Source organism: Acartia tonsa, chromosome 2 (assembly GCF_053477335.1).
Source record: "Acartia tonsa isolate MP-2025a chromosome 2, ASM5347733v1, whole genome shotgun sequence".
Lineage (NCBI taxonomy): Eukaryota > Metazoa > Arthropoda > Copepoda > Calanoida > Acartiidae > Acartia > Acartia tonsa.
The window spans coordinates 44,451,391-44,470,320 of NC_137261.1; the positions used below are offsets into that span (position 1 = coordinate 44,451,391).

Here is an 18,930-nt window from a genome sequence, read left to right on the forward strand (position 1 = left end):
TATTTAAGTACATGTTCAAAGGTACAGCCCAATTTCTTTTGATTTTGTGTATGCAAAAAATAGAAAACCATTGTTTTACATGTAAATGCATATTTTAAATTTGCATATATATCAAATATTTATATTTTCAATATTTTTGGTTATGTAAATATTAAAAATATGTTCAGATATGCTGCCATTTTGTTCAAGAAGCAGAGATATGTTTCTGGTCAGCATAGAGTCAATCTTAAAATAGTCTGTAAGGTAGATCTCTATTTTATTCTTACTTTACAAAAGTAACAGGATGTTTGTCTGTGCATATCAAATGAAAGATTTTGCTATCCATGAAATAAATGTAACTACATTTTCTTCTAATAGGCCTTAGGAAGGTTTTAAACTAATTTTGGGAAAGGCATCCTACACTCCCAAGATAAACTACCCCCATATAACTCAGAATTTTTTTTGGAACTTACAATATCACTATAAAACTTATTTAGAAAATGTTCTCCAAACAATAGATACCCAAATGTGCTGTTTTGGAGTTTTAAATCTCCTTAAGTTATCTGATCCCAAAATAATTTATGAATAATTTTGTCTAATCATTATACATTATTCCTGGCAAATAAAGATATCTAATATTTGTAAAATTACTCCTACAAAACCCAAAACTAAATTATGAAGAATCGATTATCAACTAACATTTGATAAGGCAAGCCTAAGAATTTATTTTATATGATACTAACTTAATCAAAAGTTAGCTTTAAATACACAGTAAAATCAATTACAAAAAATGTTAGTTGAAAATCTGAATTCTTCAAGAAAGAAAAAAAGAAAACTACGTAGTCTGTATCTCATTGCACTTTGAGCCACAAACCTATGTTCCATTTTCTTGCCCACTTTTGTTTTATTTTTAACCTTTTTTCTTTTCATTTTTACACTACTTTGAATATTTTTCCCTAATTATCTTGTAAAAAATTCTACCTTTTGTTATTGCTTACAATATCCATCTCTTGCCCTAGTCAAAATATAATTTGTTTCCTAACATGGCCAATGTTTTGAAATCATACCCTCCCCTGGCCCACTGTGCAATTAGGCAAGACCCGTTTTAAGGAGAATTTCAAATACGAGGTGGAGGAGAAGTCGCCAGCGCATCAAGCAGTCACAATGCAACAATTAGCTGAGGAATATTGGAGGTAAGGAGGTAGTTGAGTGGATAGACAGTTAGTTAGATAGATAGCTAGATATAAATATAGAAAGCCACAATGCAACAATGATCAGATGAACATTGTAGGTAAGGATATACAATATACATATATGGTTAGGTTGCTAGAATGTCAGATAGATAGATAGTTAGAAAGATAAAAAGTCAGAATTTAATAATAGAGAAATAGATAGATAGACAGGTAGTTAGATTTGCCAACAACCCCAGATATGTTGTAGAGAAACAACTTAGGAAAGTGTAGAGAAGATTTGCCTATAAAAAGCCACATGAAAGCATAACACATAAATTACCACAGCACACACACACAGGCAAACTCCCACACACACACATACACACATATACACACACACATATACCCACACACACACACACCCACAGGCAAACTCCCACACACTAGACCTCAAACACATAAACCTGTCCCAGATGTTATTAATGGGATGTAATTAAGTTTCATGAGTAAACTAAGTGTCCTGTCTGATTACCGTCATTTTCAATATAGAATACACAAACACACACACATATACACACATACATACATACATAATTATGAGGAAAAATTTCAATGAAATAAAACAATGTCTATGTAGGTGTACTTAAATCTCAAATCTATAACTGTTCATAACTATTTTAATTATCATTAACTATTTTATTTTTCTGTAATCATAGATAGTGTTAGCTTGTAGTTGCTGCGATCTTAAGGACATTGGACAACTGTTTGACAATAACCAATAGTTTGATATATTAGAAGAAAATGTTATTAGACATCTTTACCAATAAAGTTACAACCTAGTGTCACAGGCTTAAAGACAATTAAAATGTGTTGTACATTGTCCAACCCCTTTTCCCATATTAAATAATCTTTACATTTCAGAATCGACAAGTTCTTCCTAAAATCTTTTCCAATATTGTTCTTTATCTTCAACATTATCTACTGGATGGCATTTATACTGTAGGCCAATCAATCAACACAAAGCTGGCCATTCATATTATTTAATTCAAAGTTTAATCTAGGTTCCCACAGTTTTTATAATTTTGTCAAATTACAATAACTTTATTTACTTCAAATTTAATTTTAAATAAAAAATATTATTGCAATAATAATTTTTTTTCAAACTTAGAACCTAAAATTTTATTTAAAAAATAATTTATTTCACTATTTGTGGTGGCCTGCATTGAAAAATTCATTCCTTTACTTTTGAATTATTTAAAAATCATATATTTATTTGATTGTGAAAGTAAATGAATAAATGAAATAGTAAAAATAAATGTCCAAAATAGATTTAAAATTTGAATTGTCATGAAAAGACGAGTATTTACTTCCAGAAATAAAATTGTACATAAACTTGATATTTAAAAAATGTAAATTATAAAACATTGTGGCCATTTAACAATGTAACAAACTTAGGACTTGCAATTACAACTTTTTGACTTCAAAATTACAGGGTGATTATTAATTTAAAATTTTATATAAAAAAAAGAAAACTTGACAAAATATAATAATTTTGTAACACCCTGTAGTGTTTATATATAAATTTTGTGAAACAAAAAGAGTAAATGTTTTTAATTAAAACTTTTTCCATTTAAAATATTATTTCTCTTTATTTTCAAAACAACATACACGACCATGACTACCAGATTTTAATTTAAAAAAAGACTATTTATCTAAAAATTGTTTTTTATAGGACATATGAACTTATTGGACCAATTATGTTTTGACAATTAAAAAAACTTCTTGCCTTTTATGCTGTAATAATAAAATAATAAAAAAAAATCTATGAAAGATTATATTTTTTTTTCTCAAATTATTTGATAATATTGAAATAAGCAGCGCCAGCTTTTAGTGCCGTTAAAAGTATTTTGAACAAAACAGTTGAAATTTTTGGGTGGGGGAATCGTTTTCCATCATAAATGAGGTCAAAAAATAGCCTCAAACCTACCCAGGATCAATACTAATGTAGCGGACACAAAAATACAAACCTAGAAACTTTTCTCATGCTTTTTCAAAATTCTGTTAACTGTCTTTTATTAAATAAATCAAGTAATGTATAAAAAGCGTTAAGGATAATCTATTCATTTTACATCTTACCAGAAAAAGTGTTTTCAATGATTCGAAAATATAAAATTTAATGTTTATGTTAACCTAGTAATGTTTTATTGATTAAGTCTGATATTAATGTGATTCTTAAATTATAAACATAAACATTAAAAATTCTATAATTCTGAATGTTGAATATGCTTTTCAATTATTTTATTACATATTTTACTTTGTATTTAATTCGAATTATTTGATGAAATTAAATGTTATTACAGTTATGCATTACTTATATACATACATATAAATCTATGCAATATGTAAATGTTAGTCACGCTCTCCTTCAATGTACTTAAGATTTTTATGATAAAAATAATAAATAATTTCTTGTGTATTTGTGGAAAGACATTTGTATGACACTTTTTAATACTAGCTGTTTCGTCACAAGTTTTCTATAGATGGGCAATTATAAAGCTTCTCCGAAAAGTACAACCATTTCTGACCAGCATTTTCTGAGATCTTTAGCTACAGACAAAAATAACTTACTACTTTACGTCAAAAATAAATCAAATACATCAAACAGAGAGACAGACATCCGGTTACTTTTATATGAGCATATCTAATTAATGTTAATTGTCGAACTGCCAAACTTTCTTGATTACATTAAAGAAGAGTGTGTTGTAGTTAGTACTATGCAACAATTTTATGAGAAAAAAAAGATTTTTTTTTGTAAAATGTATATTAATTATTTATTAAATGTTATGTTTAGTAACTTATGGAAATAGATAGAAAAATATTTATTTTTCAATTCTACATTAGAATTAGGAAGATCATATAAAATTGTAATCATTTATTAAACTTATTTTCTAAGCAAAACGTATTGCAACGCACATTTGAAATTTTTTCATAAAGTCTTTAAAATCAGTATTTACCAAATTTCTTTTTTTATAGTACTAAATTTTTCTCCAATTTTATTATTAAAATTTAACTATAAATACTGTACTATACTGATTATATATCCCAAAGAGAAAAACTTTATTGAATTTATTGAAGAAAAATGTGATTAAATTTGTAAAAATAATATAACAGCTGGATAGAGAGATGTGCATTTTTTTAGTTTTTTTTTTTGTTAAATATTGTATTTATAAAACAGGGATTATAATTTTCAATGGTAGCGTTTAATAAGTTTGTGTACCTATTTAAAAGTTAGATGTACCTATATCGCATTAAAATAAAGGTTAACATCTTAAAATAGTTGTTTCTCGCGTCGTATTATAGACAGCTTTCCGCAGATATCAAGAAGAAAACTTACTGGTATTAATTCTATGATTTTTTTTATAATATTCGTGAAAAACTGTCTGTAATACGATGCTAAACATGATTTTTCAGTATGGCTGTGAATCGTTTCTAATCCAGCGGATAATAATCGGTGTCATACAATGGTACCAAAGTTCTTTAGCAACGAGTAAGATAACGTGACGTGGCTATAAACTTTGGGTACCAATTTAACTTATAGTCCAATATCCTTTTCCTCTTGCTTTACTTAACTTTTACCTCGAGTTTTTACAGAAATTAACAAGAGATATAGAGCAGCTACAAATTATTTCATTGAATTACTTTTAAAAATCTCTCTATCTTTCATTGGTTTATTTGAGAAAGTAAAGAAATATTGTTATATAAGTTTAGTTGTAAACAAAAAGAGAATAAAGCTATTTGCTTAGTTAGTTAAGTTGTTAATATTTTTTGTAGCGGAGCTACTTTATAGTAAACATGTCTGTATTGTCTGGGAAAGCAACAAAATATTAGTACAATCATTATCAATCAATATATCATTACTTTGACATTACACCGGATTTTCATGCACTCTGATAAAGCTGGCTAAAATAACGATAAATCCACTTCCTTCTTACGCATTTAATATTGATTGGAAAAACAAAGCTAGATGAATTAAAAAGTAGATTATATAAATAAATATTGGAAAAAGTACTTATTTTGATCTTTGGTTGGCATCTTATTGTTTACAATTGTTATAAAACACGCGGCATAATTTCTTTTAAAACCCCATCTTTGCCTTGAGAGTTACTTCACACGCCAGGCTGCAATTGAATCAAGACAAAAGTAAGTGCCGAGCTCTGGAACCTATGTATGGTGAAATTATACATAAAACCATGTGATTCCAGGTAAAATTAAAATATTTCAGCGGGATCTATTTGAGAAAATTAGATTTGAAAATTTCAGGTTCAATTTTCACCCCTTAGGAGTTGCCGTATAATCATAAAAAGAAAAGCAGATTATTTATTTAAAATTTTGAACAACTTAGCTTTTATGAGGTCTTTCATAAAACCTCTCTATATAGGATTTATTTAAGGCTGGATTTTCGTGACCTTATAAAAAATGGCCATTAAATAACACCCTTCAGGCGTGGTTTAATGAAGAACTTCATAAAAGCAAACTTGTTCAAAATCTTAAATAAATAGTCTTTGCTTTTCTTGTCATGATTATGCGGCAACTCCTAGAAGGTGAAAATTGAACTTGAAATTTTCAAATCTAATTTTCTCAAATAGATCCCGCTCAAATATTTTAGTTTTACCTGGAATCATTATGGTTTTATACCTAATTTCATTATACATAGGTCCCAGCGCTCGGCACTTACTTTTATCTTGATTCAATTGTAGCCTGGCGTGTTCACTCACACTTAACTGTCGAAAAGCTTTTTTTTTTAGGAGATTATGTAAAAAATTGCTTCCTATCCTAGAGTTGATTTTAATCCCTTTTGATTTCCATGGGAATCAGGGCTCGGCAGTCAAGTGTAAGCCTTTGTGAAATAGTCGTATAATTGCTTTAATTCTAGGCTTATACGCGGCTGCAACTTACAGTTATAATCTTGTTCATAAGAATAAGTTTATTGAAACATGGCGCCAATATTTGGTGGTAGCTGGCAGTAACAATCCCATAGAGACCTATTAATATCCTATCAAAATTTTCACACTGATAGATATATTAATACTTGAATGTTACACTTGACAACAATTTTCACCTTATATAATATCCACGTATATTATATATCCATTTGCACACTATACAGCAAATATTCAATATTCAATTCAGGAAGGGAGGGGCCGTTGAACTAATAATTTAGCTTGTACCCAAAGTTTAACAATAACGTTTTCTTATAAGTTAGCTTATATACTTTGGGTACTTTTAATAGTTTTGTTTATCATGATTGGGAATGTACATCAATTTATCCTTCAATGTCTTATTCCTTAAGTTATTAGGGTATTGGGTAAGTAACAAGTAACAGACAACAAAACCCATTGATTACACAACCTTTACTGGGAGGCCTTACTGTGCATGGCAACGAGTTGCAGCTGTTTTTGTGAACAATTTTTGACGTCTCTAGCAAAACTAAGAATTTTTTTTTAACTTATACCTTTTTTATTAAAAAATTACAGTTATTCTTACATTATTGGACTGACAATTTATAACTTTCTTATAAAAAACATAAGCGTATAATATTAGTAATAATATCACATTCAATCACATTCTAAATATCATTTTACCATGTAGTATATCAAATTTTCCGGATATTAAATAAAAAACGAAAATATTGAAATAAATCCTAAACGTTTAATTCATCCATTAGATTGGAAAACAAATGTTCTAACTCTTGACTTTCAGTAGAAGCTGGCTTTTCAACAAAATTGGTTTCTTCGCTGTTTTTGGTAGATTTATCTTCCTTATCGTTGGAACATTTTCCGCTGCTACTTTTTGATGATTTTTCTTTCTCGTTGTCTAAACACCTTCTGGGGGCTCGATAGGGAATACCCAAGACAGATTTACCCCTGATGTGGGGGGTGAGGGGGGAGTCTTGGGGGCTTCTCTGACTGTAGGGTGTAGTGTCAGAAGGAGTTTGGATGTTCACGCCACGATTGTAACCTACAGAAAAAATATTTAGAAATTAATTGAATACCTATTTAGTACGAAACAAAATAGAAATATGTCTGTCCGTCTATCCATTTCTTTATATTTTTTTCAAATGTAGAAGTCAATACCTTGCGGTGTAGCTACAGCAACAGGACTGTAAGATGCCATCCTGGCCATGTTAGAGGCATATGCGTCCAGCTGGGACAATCTGTCTGCGGTTGTTCGTTTCTGCCGTTTGGATTCTTGTTGACATTCAGATGCAGACTCGAGATTCCAACCTAAGAATAGGAATTTGTTGAATAAGATATTTTAGTCATTTTCCTCAAAAAACAACCACACCCCCTGTTTTTATATTTTTTTTCTCATTGCCTAACCCTTGCTTGCCTTATGTCTGAAGTGTCCTAACCATTCGATATTGTCGGATATTAATTGGCTTCGAAGCCATGATATTGTAAAAAAGTTTACCTGATGTCGCAGTTTTCAAAGATGGCGTGCTCACATTACTCCTATATTTACCCCCATGTATGCCTGCACCCGACATGGGTGTACATACACCAGATCTTGACACCCCTAGAGGTGTTGATATGCTAGCACCCGTAGGTGTATGCACACTAGATCTTTTCCAGGATTGGTTGAGAGATTTATTTGTTGAAGCTTTTATTAAATCTTCAAATTCATCTTGGTACTCCTTTACAGTTGAATATCATAAATATGGAAGGAATCGATTATATCATTAATTGGATGTTGCACTAGATTTTCATATACTCTGATAATGTGATGCTCACAACTGGCTAAAATAAAGATACCTTCCATCTAGCTCCTCCCCTCCTACTGGATGAACTAACTGACCAATAAGTCATGTCCATATTAGTAACCTAAATTGACGGCAATTTTCCCTGTCATTATATCCACATATTTTATATATCCACTAGCAGCTACGCCCCTAGAAAACTCTAGTACCACTTAAGAGGGGGGGGGGGGGAGAAGTCAACCCTTCTATATGAAAAAAAATTGTTTAGGAGAGGGGTATCTTTTATTGGGAAGGTGGAGATACCCTCCCCCGAAATAGTTAACAACCTTCCTTGGATCTTGTATAAGAAGCTTCATTGTAAATGAGAACCATATCGGTTCAGCAGTTAGTTAGATCCTTCGCTACAAACAAAACAAGCCTTCTACTTTATATAATGGGATTTCTAAATCATATTTATAATATTTTCCTGAACTAATTCTTGACTGGTAGCTACAAACTGTCTCAAGCCCTGCAGGGCCTTCACGTGAGTGTCAAGCTTTGGGTTGGTCGACACCACGGTAAACTCGTTCAAATACAAGCTGGTACATCTTTCATCTCCTCGCCAGTCTAGGTTACGGAATGACACATAATTGCCAACCTAAAAAAGCACAGGGATCTTGAGGGCTAAGACAAAAAGAATAAAATGGTGTACATCCCCAATTATGTAACCAAAATTTCAACTTCCAAAGATCAAAAGTTTGTACCACTTAATCTTATTAGTTTGCTAAAAAACGGTGAGTACTTCTTTAAAATAATTTTAATCTACAGAAAGAGTAATTTTGGTTATCATCATTGGGGGTCATTTTATCGACCATTGTCTTATCCCTTAAGATACTAGTTATAAAAGAAGACTGTAGCTATTCATTGCCATTTTCTTTCCACTTTCCCCCAAATTCATAGAAAAATTATTTTATTTTCAGTTGCCCTAACCCTCTCTAACATAAAATTAAAGTACAAAATCAAAATACTCTTTATACATAATATTATTCCATCAATGCACTTTATAAGAATCATTAGATTTTAATTTTACGCAGATTTAAGCAATATTCTTGGTGCTTACACAAAAAAGTGTCTGTTGAAAACTGATAGTCCCCCCCCCCCCCTTTTCTTTTTAAATTGAAAATGTGGAAGAGTGTTCTATTTCTATGTCAAACTCCTGCCTATGGCCCTAACCCTGCGGGGCTAACCAGTACCCTAAATAACCTAATCTAATAAACAACCAATAGGAAAACTTACCCCCCTTGTAAGCAATTAACGGGCACTTTTCATGAAAGCGCCGTTTTCTTGTCTAAAGTTCCCGTTATTTTATTTTCAGACAATGACAACTTCCTAAAAAGTTTCATTTAAACGGAAAAAGGTAATTATAGCTAAAATAAGCTAAATAAATAATTCTGCTTGAAAATGGGAACACTAACCCAGCAATCTTAGAGTTGATTAATTTTAGATAAATTCATTATTTTTGTCATCTATATTTTGATTAAATTTTCCCTTAATAGATATAAAGTGCACATAGTACTCATTCTTATGATGCAATTCAAAATTCAGAAATTACATTTAGTAACATTTTAAATCTGGTTATTATTAGGGATCTTAAAAAATAAAACAATGAACAATAAATCAAAATAATTATCTCCAATGATGAATTGATGAACCAAATTACTGATTCTGTAAATCAAAATATTTTGTTTAAAAGTTCGGACACTGCTAGTTTGAATCAACCAATATTGAATAAAAATGTTTATGACACCAAGCCAGAGTAGTCTAATGTCCCCTTCCTCCCTGCTGTAATACCTGTAATGTAGTGGCCAGACCAGCCGCCTCTAATCCTTGCCACACTCTAATTCTGATGGCTGCGGTTCTATCACAAACCTACAAATTATAACAATGGATTTATTAATACTTGGATCTTACACCAGATTTTCACGTTCTTTAATAAAGTGGAACACACAGCGGGCTAAAAAGACAATATCACCAATATCACCCCCCCTCCTCATTACCCTACCCCTACCCTGCTAATGGATGAACGAACTGATTGTATAGGTGGTCTATATGAAATTGGGGTAAACCACCAAATTGCATTAAAACTGTATTCTCAGTTAGACGGATTAACAGTTCATAAAGCATGTCTTAGTTAGAGGGTAGCTTCACTACTAAAAAAAATTGTACAAAACGTCTATATTTGCGTATTATTTTCTTTCATAAAATGACATGGAAATATTTTTGCACCCAATTACATTTCTGATTTATAGTGCAAAACTTTCTTTCATCTTTTTAATCATTTTTTTTGTTGGGTTGTGAAAGTTGGAGAGAAGAAGATATGTTGTTATATTTTTTACATAAAGGCAAAATATTAGCTAAGAATACCACAAGGCAAAAGGTTTTTTTAATAATGACATAGAATAAATACATTCAGCGATAGGATTCGCAGCTGCGCCGCTTTTAGTTGCTGGAGCGAAGCCGCCTAAAAAGTAACAAATACTCCACATTTCCTGACATAAATATGGAGCCGGAGCCATCTTATTTCACTAATGTATAAGTTGGCTTATTTTGCGGATACGCTAAAATTACGTTTACATCGCTAATGTCTAGAATAGTTATTTATCGCATCGTATTATAGAAGCTTTCCGCGGATATTAAAAAAAATTAAGATCAAGTTTTGTTAGTCCCATGGGGCAGAAGCTCTGGGCTAACACAACTGGTATTATTTTTATCTTAATTTTCATGGAAAATTTACTGTAAATCGAAGCTATTCATGATTTTTCAGAGCTGGATCTTTAAATCATTTCAATGGTGCGCCAAATCGGGGTGAGCTAACTTTCCACTAATGAGAGCACAGCATTTTACGAAATGCCGCGCTGTTATTGGCTGAAATTCGGCGCACCCCGATTTGGCGCACCATTGAAATGATTGAAAGATCCAGCCCAGTATTGCTGAGAACTGGTTCTAATCCACAAGTTATTAATAATTTTCTAAGACACACTGGAAAGAGAGTTAATAATGCAGATATTTTGATTGAAAGACAAACGAACATGCCATAGTTACTTGTCATCTGTGCTTCTAAAAAATATGAGATAAGAAGAAAAAGTAATTTTAAAAACTAATTAGAAACAGTATTGCGTTGCTGATTTTGTGTTACTCCCTCCAAAAAGAAAATGGCAAATATTTCTTTTTAGATCCTGTCATACCATGTTAGCCAGGGACAAGTTTTATGATAAACAAGAAGGACGCTCCTGAACGAGTTGTTTTAGCATGTATTAAAGACTTTCTAGCTTTTTACTTTTCTGAAGGGGGGGTAAAATGGCTTTCACCCCCTCCCCACCGAAATAAAAATCAATCAGCGAGTCAAACCTTGAGTAAAGGGCGTGGGTTAAGAAATTACCCCCCAAATAATTTTTTTTGGAGGGGGTAGGACAATCACTCAATACAACACCTCTCCCCCTAACCTCCATGACATCTTCACGTATTAAATTAAAACTGTATAGGTCAAGATAAATATTCTTAAATGTACATCTTATAATTTGCAAAGATCTTAAGGCCTAATTCAACGGACGATAAATTGAAGTACACCCCAAATTGAGAAAGGCATCCAATTCACAACCATTGTATAGGTTAAGCTAGATTAAGTAGGCCCACTGAAGATTAAATTAGGTAAATCTACATGGTTTAATATTAATCTAACTATCCCAGTTTTGGTTTATTTCAATCTGTATAATTTTTTTTATCACCAGAAAACAATTACCTAACCCTCACCTAATTTTGTAGAGTGTTATAATTATAAGAATTAGATGTAAGAATACAGAGAAAAATTTACACTTTCTTCTTATTATTAAAAAAAAAGGTTAATTAAAACCTTAAAAAATGAAAAATTAAATACAATGAATTAAAGTAAAAAATAAAATTCCTTTTTTTAGTTGATTTGATTTGTTTATCCTATATCTATATAACCTTAGACTCCCGTGTTTCTCTCCTTATGAGAAATCAGCAAATGTAAAATATTTACCACCGCTTCTACAATCTTGCAAAAAATAGAATTTTTACTTAGGATTAGGTCGAGAAAAATATTCTGTAGTTTAAAAAGAATTTTTCACTTAAAAAAAAACTATTTATCCTCATTATTTGCGCAAGTTAAGATTTGCAAGCGAATTGTTAGCTAAGATGCTCTATAGAGTTTTATTTTATAGAGGGAATATTGGGCTGTTAGTGTTTATTGCACCAGTTCCCAAAGTTTTATTTTAACGTTTTCTTATTTGTTGGCTTAACAACTTTGGGTATTTTTGATAGGTTGGTTCATTAAATTAAGTGTACAAACATTTCAACCACTAATTGCAATCTACAGAAGGGATAATTTTGTTTATAATTATTGGGGATGTACATCAATTTATCGGCCATTGTCTTATCCAATTAGATCCCTGATCAGAATTGAAATTTCTTTTTGAAATCGTTGTCTTTTTATTAGAGTGAATCATAAGACACTGTTTCCCATCCCTCCTATATGTATGAGAACACTATAGTCAAAACACTTACGTGGCTATTTACAAAAATCATTTCTACATTTAATGAACGCCCAACATTTGTAAAAACTGTTGGATAGTATTTTGTTTCTTTACTGAGAAAACAAAGTACATGGATGTAAGATAATATTTTTATAATGTGTCTTTATATATATACAGTACATTTACTTTCTTTCAACAGACTGTTTTAGTTTTTTAGTAGCGAAGCTTCTACTCTTCCTCTCTGTTTGTCTGTCGGTACATCTGTTCTGTTTACGAGATTTCCACGCATGGTAATAAAGATACAGTTAAAATATTTAACATCCAGTCTACCTATTGTTTTTTTATGTCGGTATTGTAATACTATTGATGGCATTTTCTTTTCAAAGGGAAAATTGAATGAACGACTAAAAACGTTTGTTGTAATAACTCCGACTAATAACAACTATTTCAGAAATTATTTTGTCCGTCCTCGCTAATGCTCTTGAGAACATTGGATTTCTATAGTGGAAACAAGATTTTCTTGGCTGTTACTAAGACAAACACCCAAATTTTCACTTTCAGAAGAGAACCTTTTCAACAGGTTAACTCTTCTATTGGTTTGTTTATGATGCTACAGAAAACAATTTGATATACATTTTGCGCTGTAGTATAATTTAGATATGTTAAAGAAACTGGTTTTAATCTTATAATTGTACATTCTATATCCGCGGAAAGCTGTTTATAATACGATGCGAGAAATAACTATTATTTAAAATATGAAGAGCTTTCGAAGGTTTCTTTAAAGGTAAAAGTGAAAGAACCAGAATGGAATATTTTATAAATATTTCTAACCAAACCATTTATATTTTCTCTATAAATATGCTTTTTATTAGTCCTTTCACTTTTGGTATTGACAGAAACTATATAATAATTTCTGTGTAATGGTTACATTTTGCAAAGCTTTTTAGAAGTAACTATTCTCTTTCATACTTGAAGTCTGTCTGAAGCGTTTTTGGTTAGAAAAAATTAAAGCTTCTGTTACAGTAATGGATATATTATTACTTGGATGTTACACCAGATACTTATGTTCTCTAATGAAGTGAAACTCGCAGCGGGCTAAAATAACGATGGGGGGGTCCACCCCTTTTCCCCACCTCCCCTCCTACAGAATGAACGAACTGACCAATAAATGAGGTCTATGAGCAACCTAATTTGACGACAATTTGTCCCCTGTCATAATATCCACGTATTTCCTATATCCATTGCATTGTTACAGTCAGGCAATTGACATTTTTTATGAAGTTTTTTCAGATCAATTTGCATTCAAAGCATGACTTTTTCGGCTAGTTAGTAATACTACGGATTTATAATAGAGAATATTCCGCCTGTCAAAGGTTAATAATACTTCTTAAGAATTTTATCATCCTTGTTGTTTGCTTTATAACATAGTATAAGAAATAAAATAATTGAAAATCAAGCTGTACTTAAAACTTTTTTCAACACATAAAAATAAATACCTCATAACTTTAAAAAATAGTAGCGGATACGCCTCTCGAGGCCTCTAGGGGCACTTGAGGAGGGAGGAGTTGAATTCGATAATCCAATTTTAAATTTAGATCCAGAAGAAAATTTTTTTTGGGGGGGGGAAGGGGGTGGGTTTTTTTCTTGGGGGGGGGGGGGTTAGTATCCTCTCCCAAATTGATTATAAAACTTCCCAAGACCTATGAGAACCTACAATATAAAGGATAACCATACCGGTTCAGTGGCTAGCGAGATCCTTCGGTACAAACAGACAGACAAAATAGACCTCCTGTTACTTTATCTCAAGGACTAGCGGTTACGCCCATAGAGGCCTCTAGTGGCACTTTAAATGTTTTTGATTGTTAAAGTCTCTACGATAATTCTTTATGTTACGGATACCTCTTAATGTTACGTTGAAGTCTCCCAGATATTAAGAAAATTTTCAACTTTTTTTTCATTTCTCTTGGGAGGGTGGTGGTACCCTCCCCCAAAATAGTTAAAAACCTTCCCAGGACATATGAGAATCTACCCTGTTAAGGAGAACCCGATCGGTTCAGCGGTTAGCGAGATCCTTCGGTACACACAGACACACAAACAAACACCCTGTTACTTTAGTATAAGGATATAATCATAATTCTTACCTCAATGTCTGCAAAGCCATTCTTGACTGGATTAACCTGGAATATTTTATGAATTACCAAAAAATGATGAAAACAGAATAACAGTTGTTTAGTTGATAAATGATTATAATCTGGGGTCAGCAGCTGCGCCTCAGCCCTCTATATAAACCCGCTTGAAAGAAGAAAAAAGTAACTCCGAATATACGGCTTGTCTATTTAAGAACAGGTTAGACATTCAGCTGAATTTTAAATTTGTAAAATAACGATTTCAATGAGGCTTACACGCGGGTTCCGAGTCTAAATATTATACGTTAATGCACTTTTTTAAAGGACAAAGCAGTTTTTGTCTTTAGTGGAAAGTGTTGACTATAAAGGGATTTACTATAGGAAGTAAAGGGACTTTTAAACCTACTTATAACTTCAAATGCAGTAGGACAAGGGCGCACAATCAAGATTGACGACTATTTTCTAAGACTCGTTAGTTAAGGGGATCTAAAGGGATAAGAAAATGGTCGATACATTGATCTACATGACAATACTCAAAATTACTCCTTTTGTTGGTTACAATTAGTTGTCTAAACGTTTGGACTATCAACCTATTGAATCAAAATTCAATAAATGCCCCCAAAGTAGTTAAGCTAACGAATAAGAAAATATATCATTATAAAACTTTGGGGACTAGTGTAATAAACAGCCCATTGTTCCGACCCTCCCTGGAAAACTAACCTTGAGAACGTAAACGACAGCATCAACTTGTCTGAAGACAGGACAGAAACTCTGGCTACTGTGCATATCTCTTAGCTCTGTTATTCTCCTAATCATATTATAAACATTCATTTAAATTATACCCTCTAAGCTCTCTTAAAACACCTGGGCTGATTATTTGGTCCGAATAAGGTTTTAGGCTATGGGGTAGGGAAGTGCAACATCCCCCTCCCCCCCCCCGAAAAAAAAATAATAAAAATATACATTTTAGGCGGAATTTGAATGAAAATAGTTCCTTTGTATTTTGTCAGGTAAACCAAGTTTGGTGGCGGTACTCTCTAGCTCCAGAAATTGAGTTGACTTCATACTGGTTAGATGGACTGTTCCAGAACATATCCGTTTCACCTAATAATAAAATTAATACAATAGTTGTGTACAAGAAGAGAAGGACATTTGGCTGTTTATTATGCTAGTCACCAGTGTTATAATAATTTTTTTACATTTGTTGGCTTAACAACTTTGGGATTGTTCATTAGGTTGAGTGTCCAAACGTTTTAACCAGCAATTGTAAGATGGGAAATTTTTGTTTCATCATTGTAGATGCAAAGTTCATTAACCCCCCATCCACCCCCTTTACCTATACCTGCCCTTTACCCCACCCTCCCCTCTCCTACAGGATGCACGAACTGACTAACAAATAAATTAACCTGTCTCAATATCCACGTAATTCTATATCCATTGTCTTTGATAGATTTATTCTGAACAATTTTTGCACCAAAGTCCAATAACAATAAAGCATGAATAGCAAAATTTAAGTTTTTAATTTATAGGTTTTTTTCTTTGTGAGAAAGTAAGTGCGCAAAAACTACTGTACACATTTTTTGCAATGAAGGGTCTTTTTCAAATCCAACAAAAATTGTTGTTTGTAACAATCACGAAGGGGAGAAGTCATTGGACTTGTGAAGAATATGTAAATATTTCAAAAATAATTAAAGGGGGCGTAAGCTAGAGAAAATTAGTGGAAATTATGTCTGCACAAAATTTTGTCTTATTTTTTTGTTTAAAATGTATTATCGAATGCTCTAAACAAGAGATCTAAAGTGATAGGACAATGACCGATAAATTAATATACATCCCCAATGATAATACACAGTATTAACCCTTCTATAATGAGTGGTTTAAACGTTTGGACACTCAACTTCATGAACCAACCAATAAAAAATCCATAAAAGTCCTCAAAATTGTTAAACACTTTTAATAAAACTTTGGAGACTTGTGTAATAAACACAACCTCCCTCCCGGCTGTTCACTAAGCCTTTTTCACAAATTAAAAAATATCAAAATTACCCCTTTTGTAGGTATATTGAAATTATTTGTAAAAAATTTAAGACATTTCTAGTTTGTGCCTAAAAATCAAGATTCGGTAAACATCCCATCCGTTTAAGAGACCATGTTTTGGGTACTAGTATAATTTACAGTCCAATTTCAACTCCTTCCCTAGAAAAACTGTACAATTTCACATTTATAATTACTCTTACATAAGATATAGTAATCTAAAAATTAAACATTGTCGAAAATTAATACTTTTTTTACAATTGAAGAAGCTATATGAATTTCCTGTAAGATCTTGAAAACTACAGGTCCGATATAGACCTGCAGTTTTAGAGAAAGCTTAGAACTTAGAAACGCAACTGAGCCCCAACCTTCAAAGCAATAGTACCCACTCATAGAGCCCCTTAACCCTGTTCCGGGTGGGGGGGGTTGTTTGAGTCCAGAAGTGGATTCTTAAAAAAAAATTTGCCCCACTAATCGCTTTGTGGGACAAAATTGTTTTCGTGAAAAATACACCAAAATCACATTAAAAATCTACAAAAAATTAAACAAAATCATATAAGGGTTATTAACATATGATTTTGTTTAATTATGTAGATTTTTAATGTGATTTTGGTGGATTTTTCACGAAAACAATTTTGCCCCAGTAAGCGATTAGTGGGGCAAATTTTTTTTTAAGAATCCACCTCAGTTTTCTACACTTTATCACCGGTTTTAACGGTAAATAACGGTGCCAGAAAAGTAAAATAATTTAAATCTTCCACTTCAGGTTTAAGAAATTTTTGCTCAAAAATAAAAATATTACATAAAATCTTTGAAAATTTTCCCAACTATTTTCCCATATACCACTCCCTCCCCGTTATAATTACTTTCAACAGTAATTGTTCGGACGTGAGTTTTAATTTTTAAGTCTGTGCTCATTTTCATAACATTGCCGCTGTAACAAAACAAACAAAATTTAATCAGGATTAAATGTTGATAAACGTTGTTAGTTTAAATTAAGTTTATAATCAAAATTTAATTTTAAAAGCGAATAATTTGTATGTTTAAGTCATGTACGTCTATTGCATCTTTACGGAGAAGACTTTTCCGATTGTTAAAAAATATTTATTATCTAATCTTATCTAAACATTCTATTCTGTTGTAAGTTTTATGTTATTTTTTAAAATTGGTGCTCCACCCTTAATTAGATTTCAAGCACAGACCCCTCCCATTACTTTTTGGGAATGTATCTCACCTGACAAACATAAAAAAATACAAGAAAAACTCCAACCCCCCCTTTTTATTTTATTAACCACTAAAATTGTTTAAAAGTCTTTGTTTTGCTTTTTATTACAGTATTTAATTTACAGTTACTAAAAAATCTAAACATAAATTTAAGTCTAGGTATTTATACATTTATAAATATTTTTTAATAATTGCATTTTGTAGCATGACTGAAATACCGACGGACAAAGTAAATTACATACTGGGTGCATTGTTTTAGGGAATATTCACAAAAAAACAACTGTCTATCTGGAATAGCAGCTGAGAAAATCAAATTTCCACGTGTTGCGTACTGACTGACAGGGTTTTGTCGATTAAAATTCTGCCACAATCATGAACCTGGATCTAAAGGGATAAGACAATGAACGAAAAATCAGAAGCAAAATTATCACTTCTTTACATTTAATCTTTGATTGACGAATTTGGACGCTTTATAATTTGGAACCAACCAATCAAAATTCAATAAGAGTACTCAAAGTTTTGGTGCCAACGAATAAGAAGTTTTAAATTTCGAGTACAAGTATAATTAACAGTCTTATGTCCCCTCTTTGCCTTGTCAATTATCAAAAATGAAAACGTAGATATTAATGCTGTCAGACGCATGACGTTTATAACCCCTCTGTATAAACCATAAATTAATTCATAGTTATGTCTAAGTTTAATAATATTTCATTCTTTCTCATGATGTGTGAATAGATATTTTAAGTGCTTCGATATATATTTTTATTAACGCATCTACTCTGTTTTATCCGTTATATCCGTCTACAACTACGTCAATCATTGTTTAACGAACTTTAAATTTTTAACACGGTTAATTTTTGCGAACACTTGTACCTTTTGAAACTTTAAAAAAGCTACTTGTCCCTTCATATGTAGTAATAAAAAGCTCAAAGAATACCATTAAAAAGATACACCAAACATCAAAAACAGACAAATAGACATCCTACTACTAGACAAACACAGACAGACCAAGAAACTTTTTTTTTAAATTTTAGGAAAAGGAATAAAGGACTGAAATAAATGACCAACAGACAGGCAAACATTTTGGACACCCCAATTAAAAGGAT

At 31.7% G+C, this 18,930-nt stretch overlaps 2 protein-coding genes across 8 annotated transcripts in view; one reads left to right on the forward strand and one right to left on the reverse strand.

Moving 5' to 3' along the window:
• LOC145311943 (glycine receptor subunit alpha-2-like) overlaps positions 1–4,957 on the forward strand; it is a 52,966-nt gene extending 48,009 nt beyond the window's left edge. For 5 of the 7 annotated variants that reach the window (XM_080151007.1, XM_080151008.1, XM_080151006.1 and 2 more), the window contains 3 exons: positions 168–243; positions 1,090–1,172; positions 2,073–4,957. In XM_080151007.1, coding sequence (XP_080007133.1) covers positions 168–243; positions 1,090–1,172; positions 2,073–2,154 — 241 coding nt within the window. In that variant the 3' untranslated portion in view covers positions 2,155–4,957. The remainder of the gene's footprint in view (positions 1–167; positions 244–1,089; positions 1,173–2,072) is intronic. The other 2 variants (XM_080151010.1, XM_080151012.1) reach the window with 2 other exon arrangements.
• Positions 4,958–6,645: 1,688 nt separating this feature from the next.
• The window catches only part of LOC145311945 (uncharacterized), a 54,841-nt gene continuing 42,556 nt past the window's right edge, over positions 6,646–18,930 (reverse strand). The window contains exons 32-39 of the mRNA XM_080151015.1: positions 15,559–15,670; positions 15,287–15,372; positions 14,582–14,617; positions 9,739–9,816; positions 8,373–8,545; positions 7,623–7,843; positions 7,286–7,435; positions 6,646–7,169 (exon numbers count right to left, since the gene is read on the reverse strand). Of these exons, the coding sequence (XP_080007141.1) occupies positions 6,853–7,169; positions 7,286–7,435; positions 7,623–7,843; positions 8,373–8,545; positions 9,739–9,816; positions 14,582–14,617; positions 15,287–15,372; positions 15,559–15,670 (1,173 nt within the window). The 3' untranslated portion in view covers positions 6,646–6,852. The remainder of the gene's footprint in view (positions 7,170–7,285; positions 7,436–7,622; positions 7,844–8,372; positions 8,546–9,738; positions 9,817–14,581; positions 14,618–15,286; positions 15,373–15,558; positions 15,671–18,930) is intronic.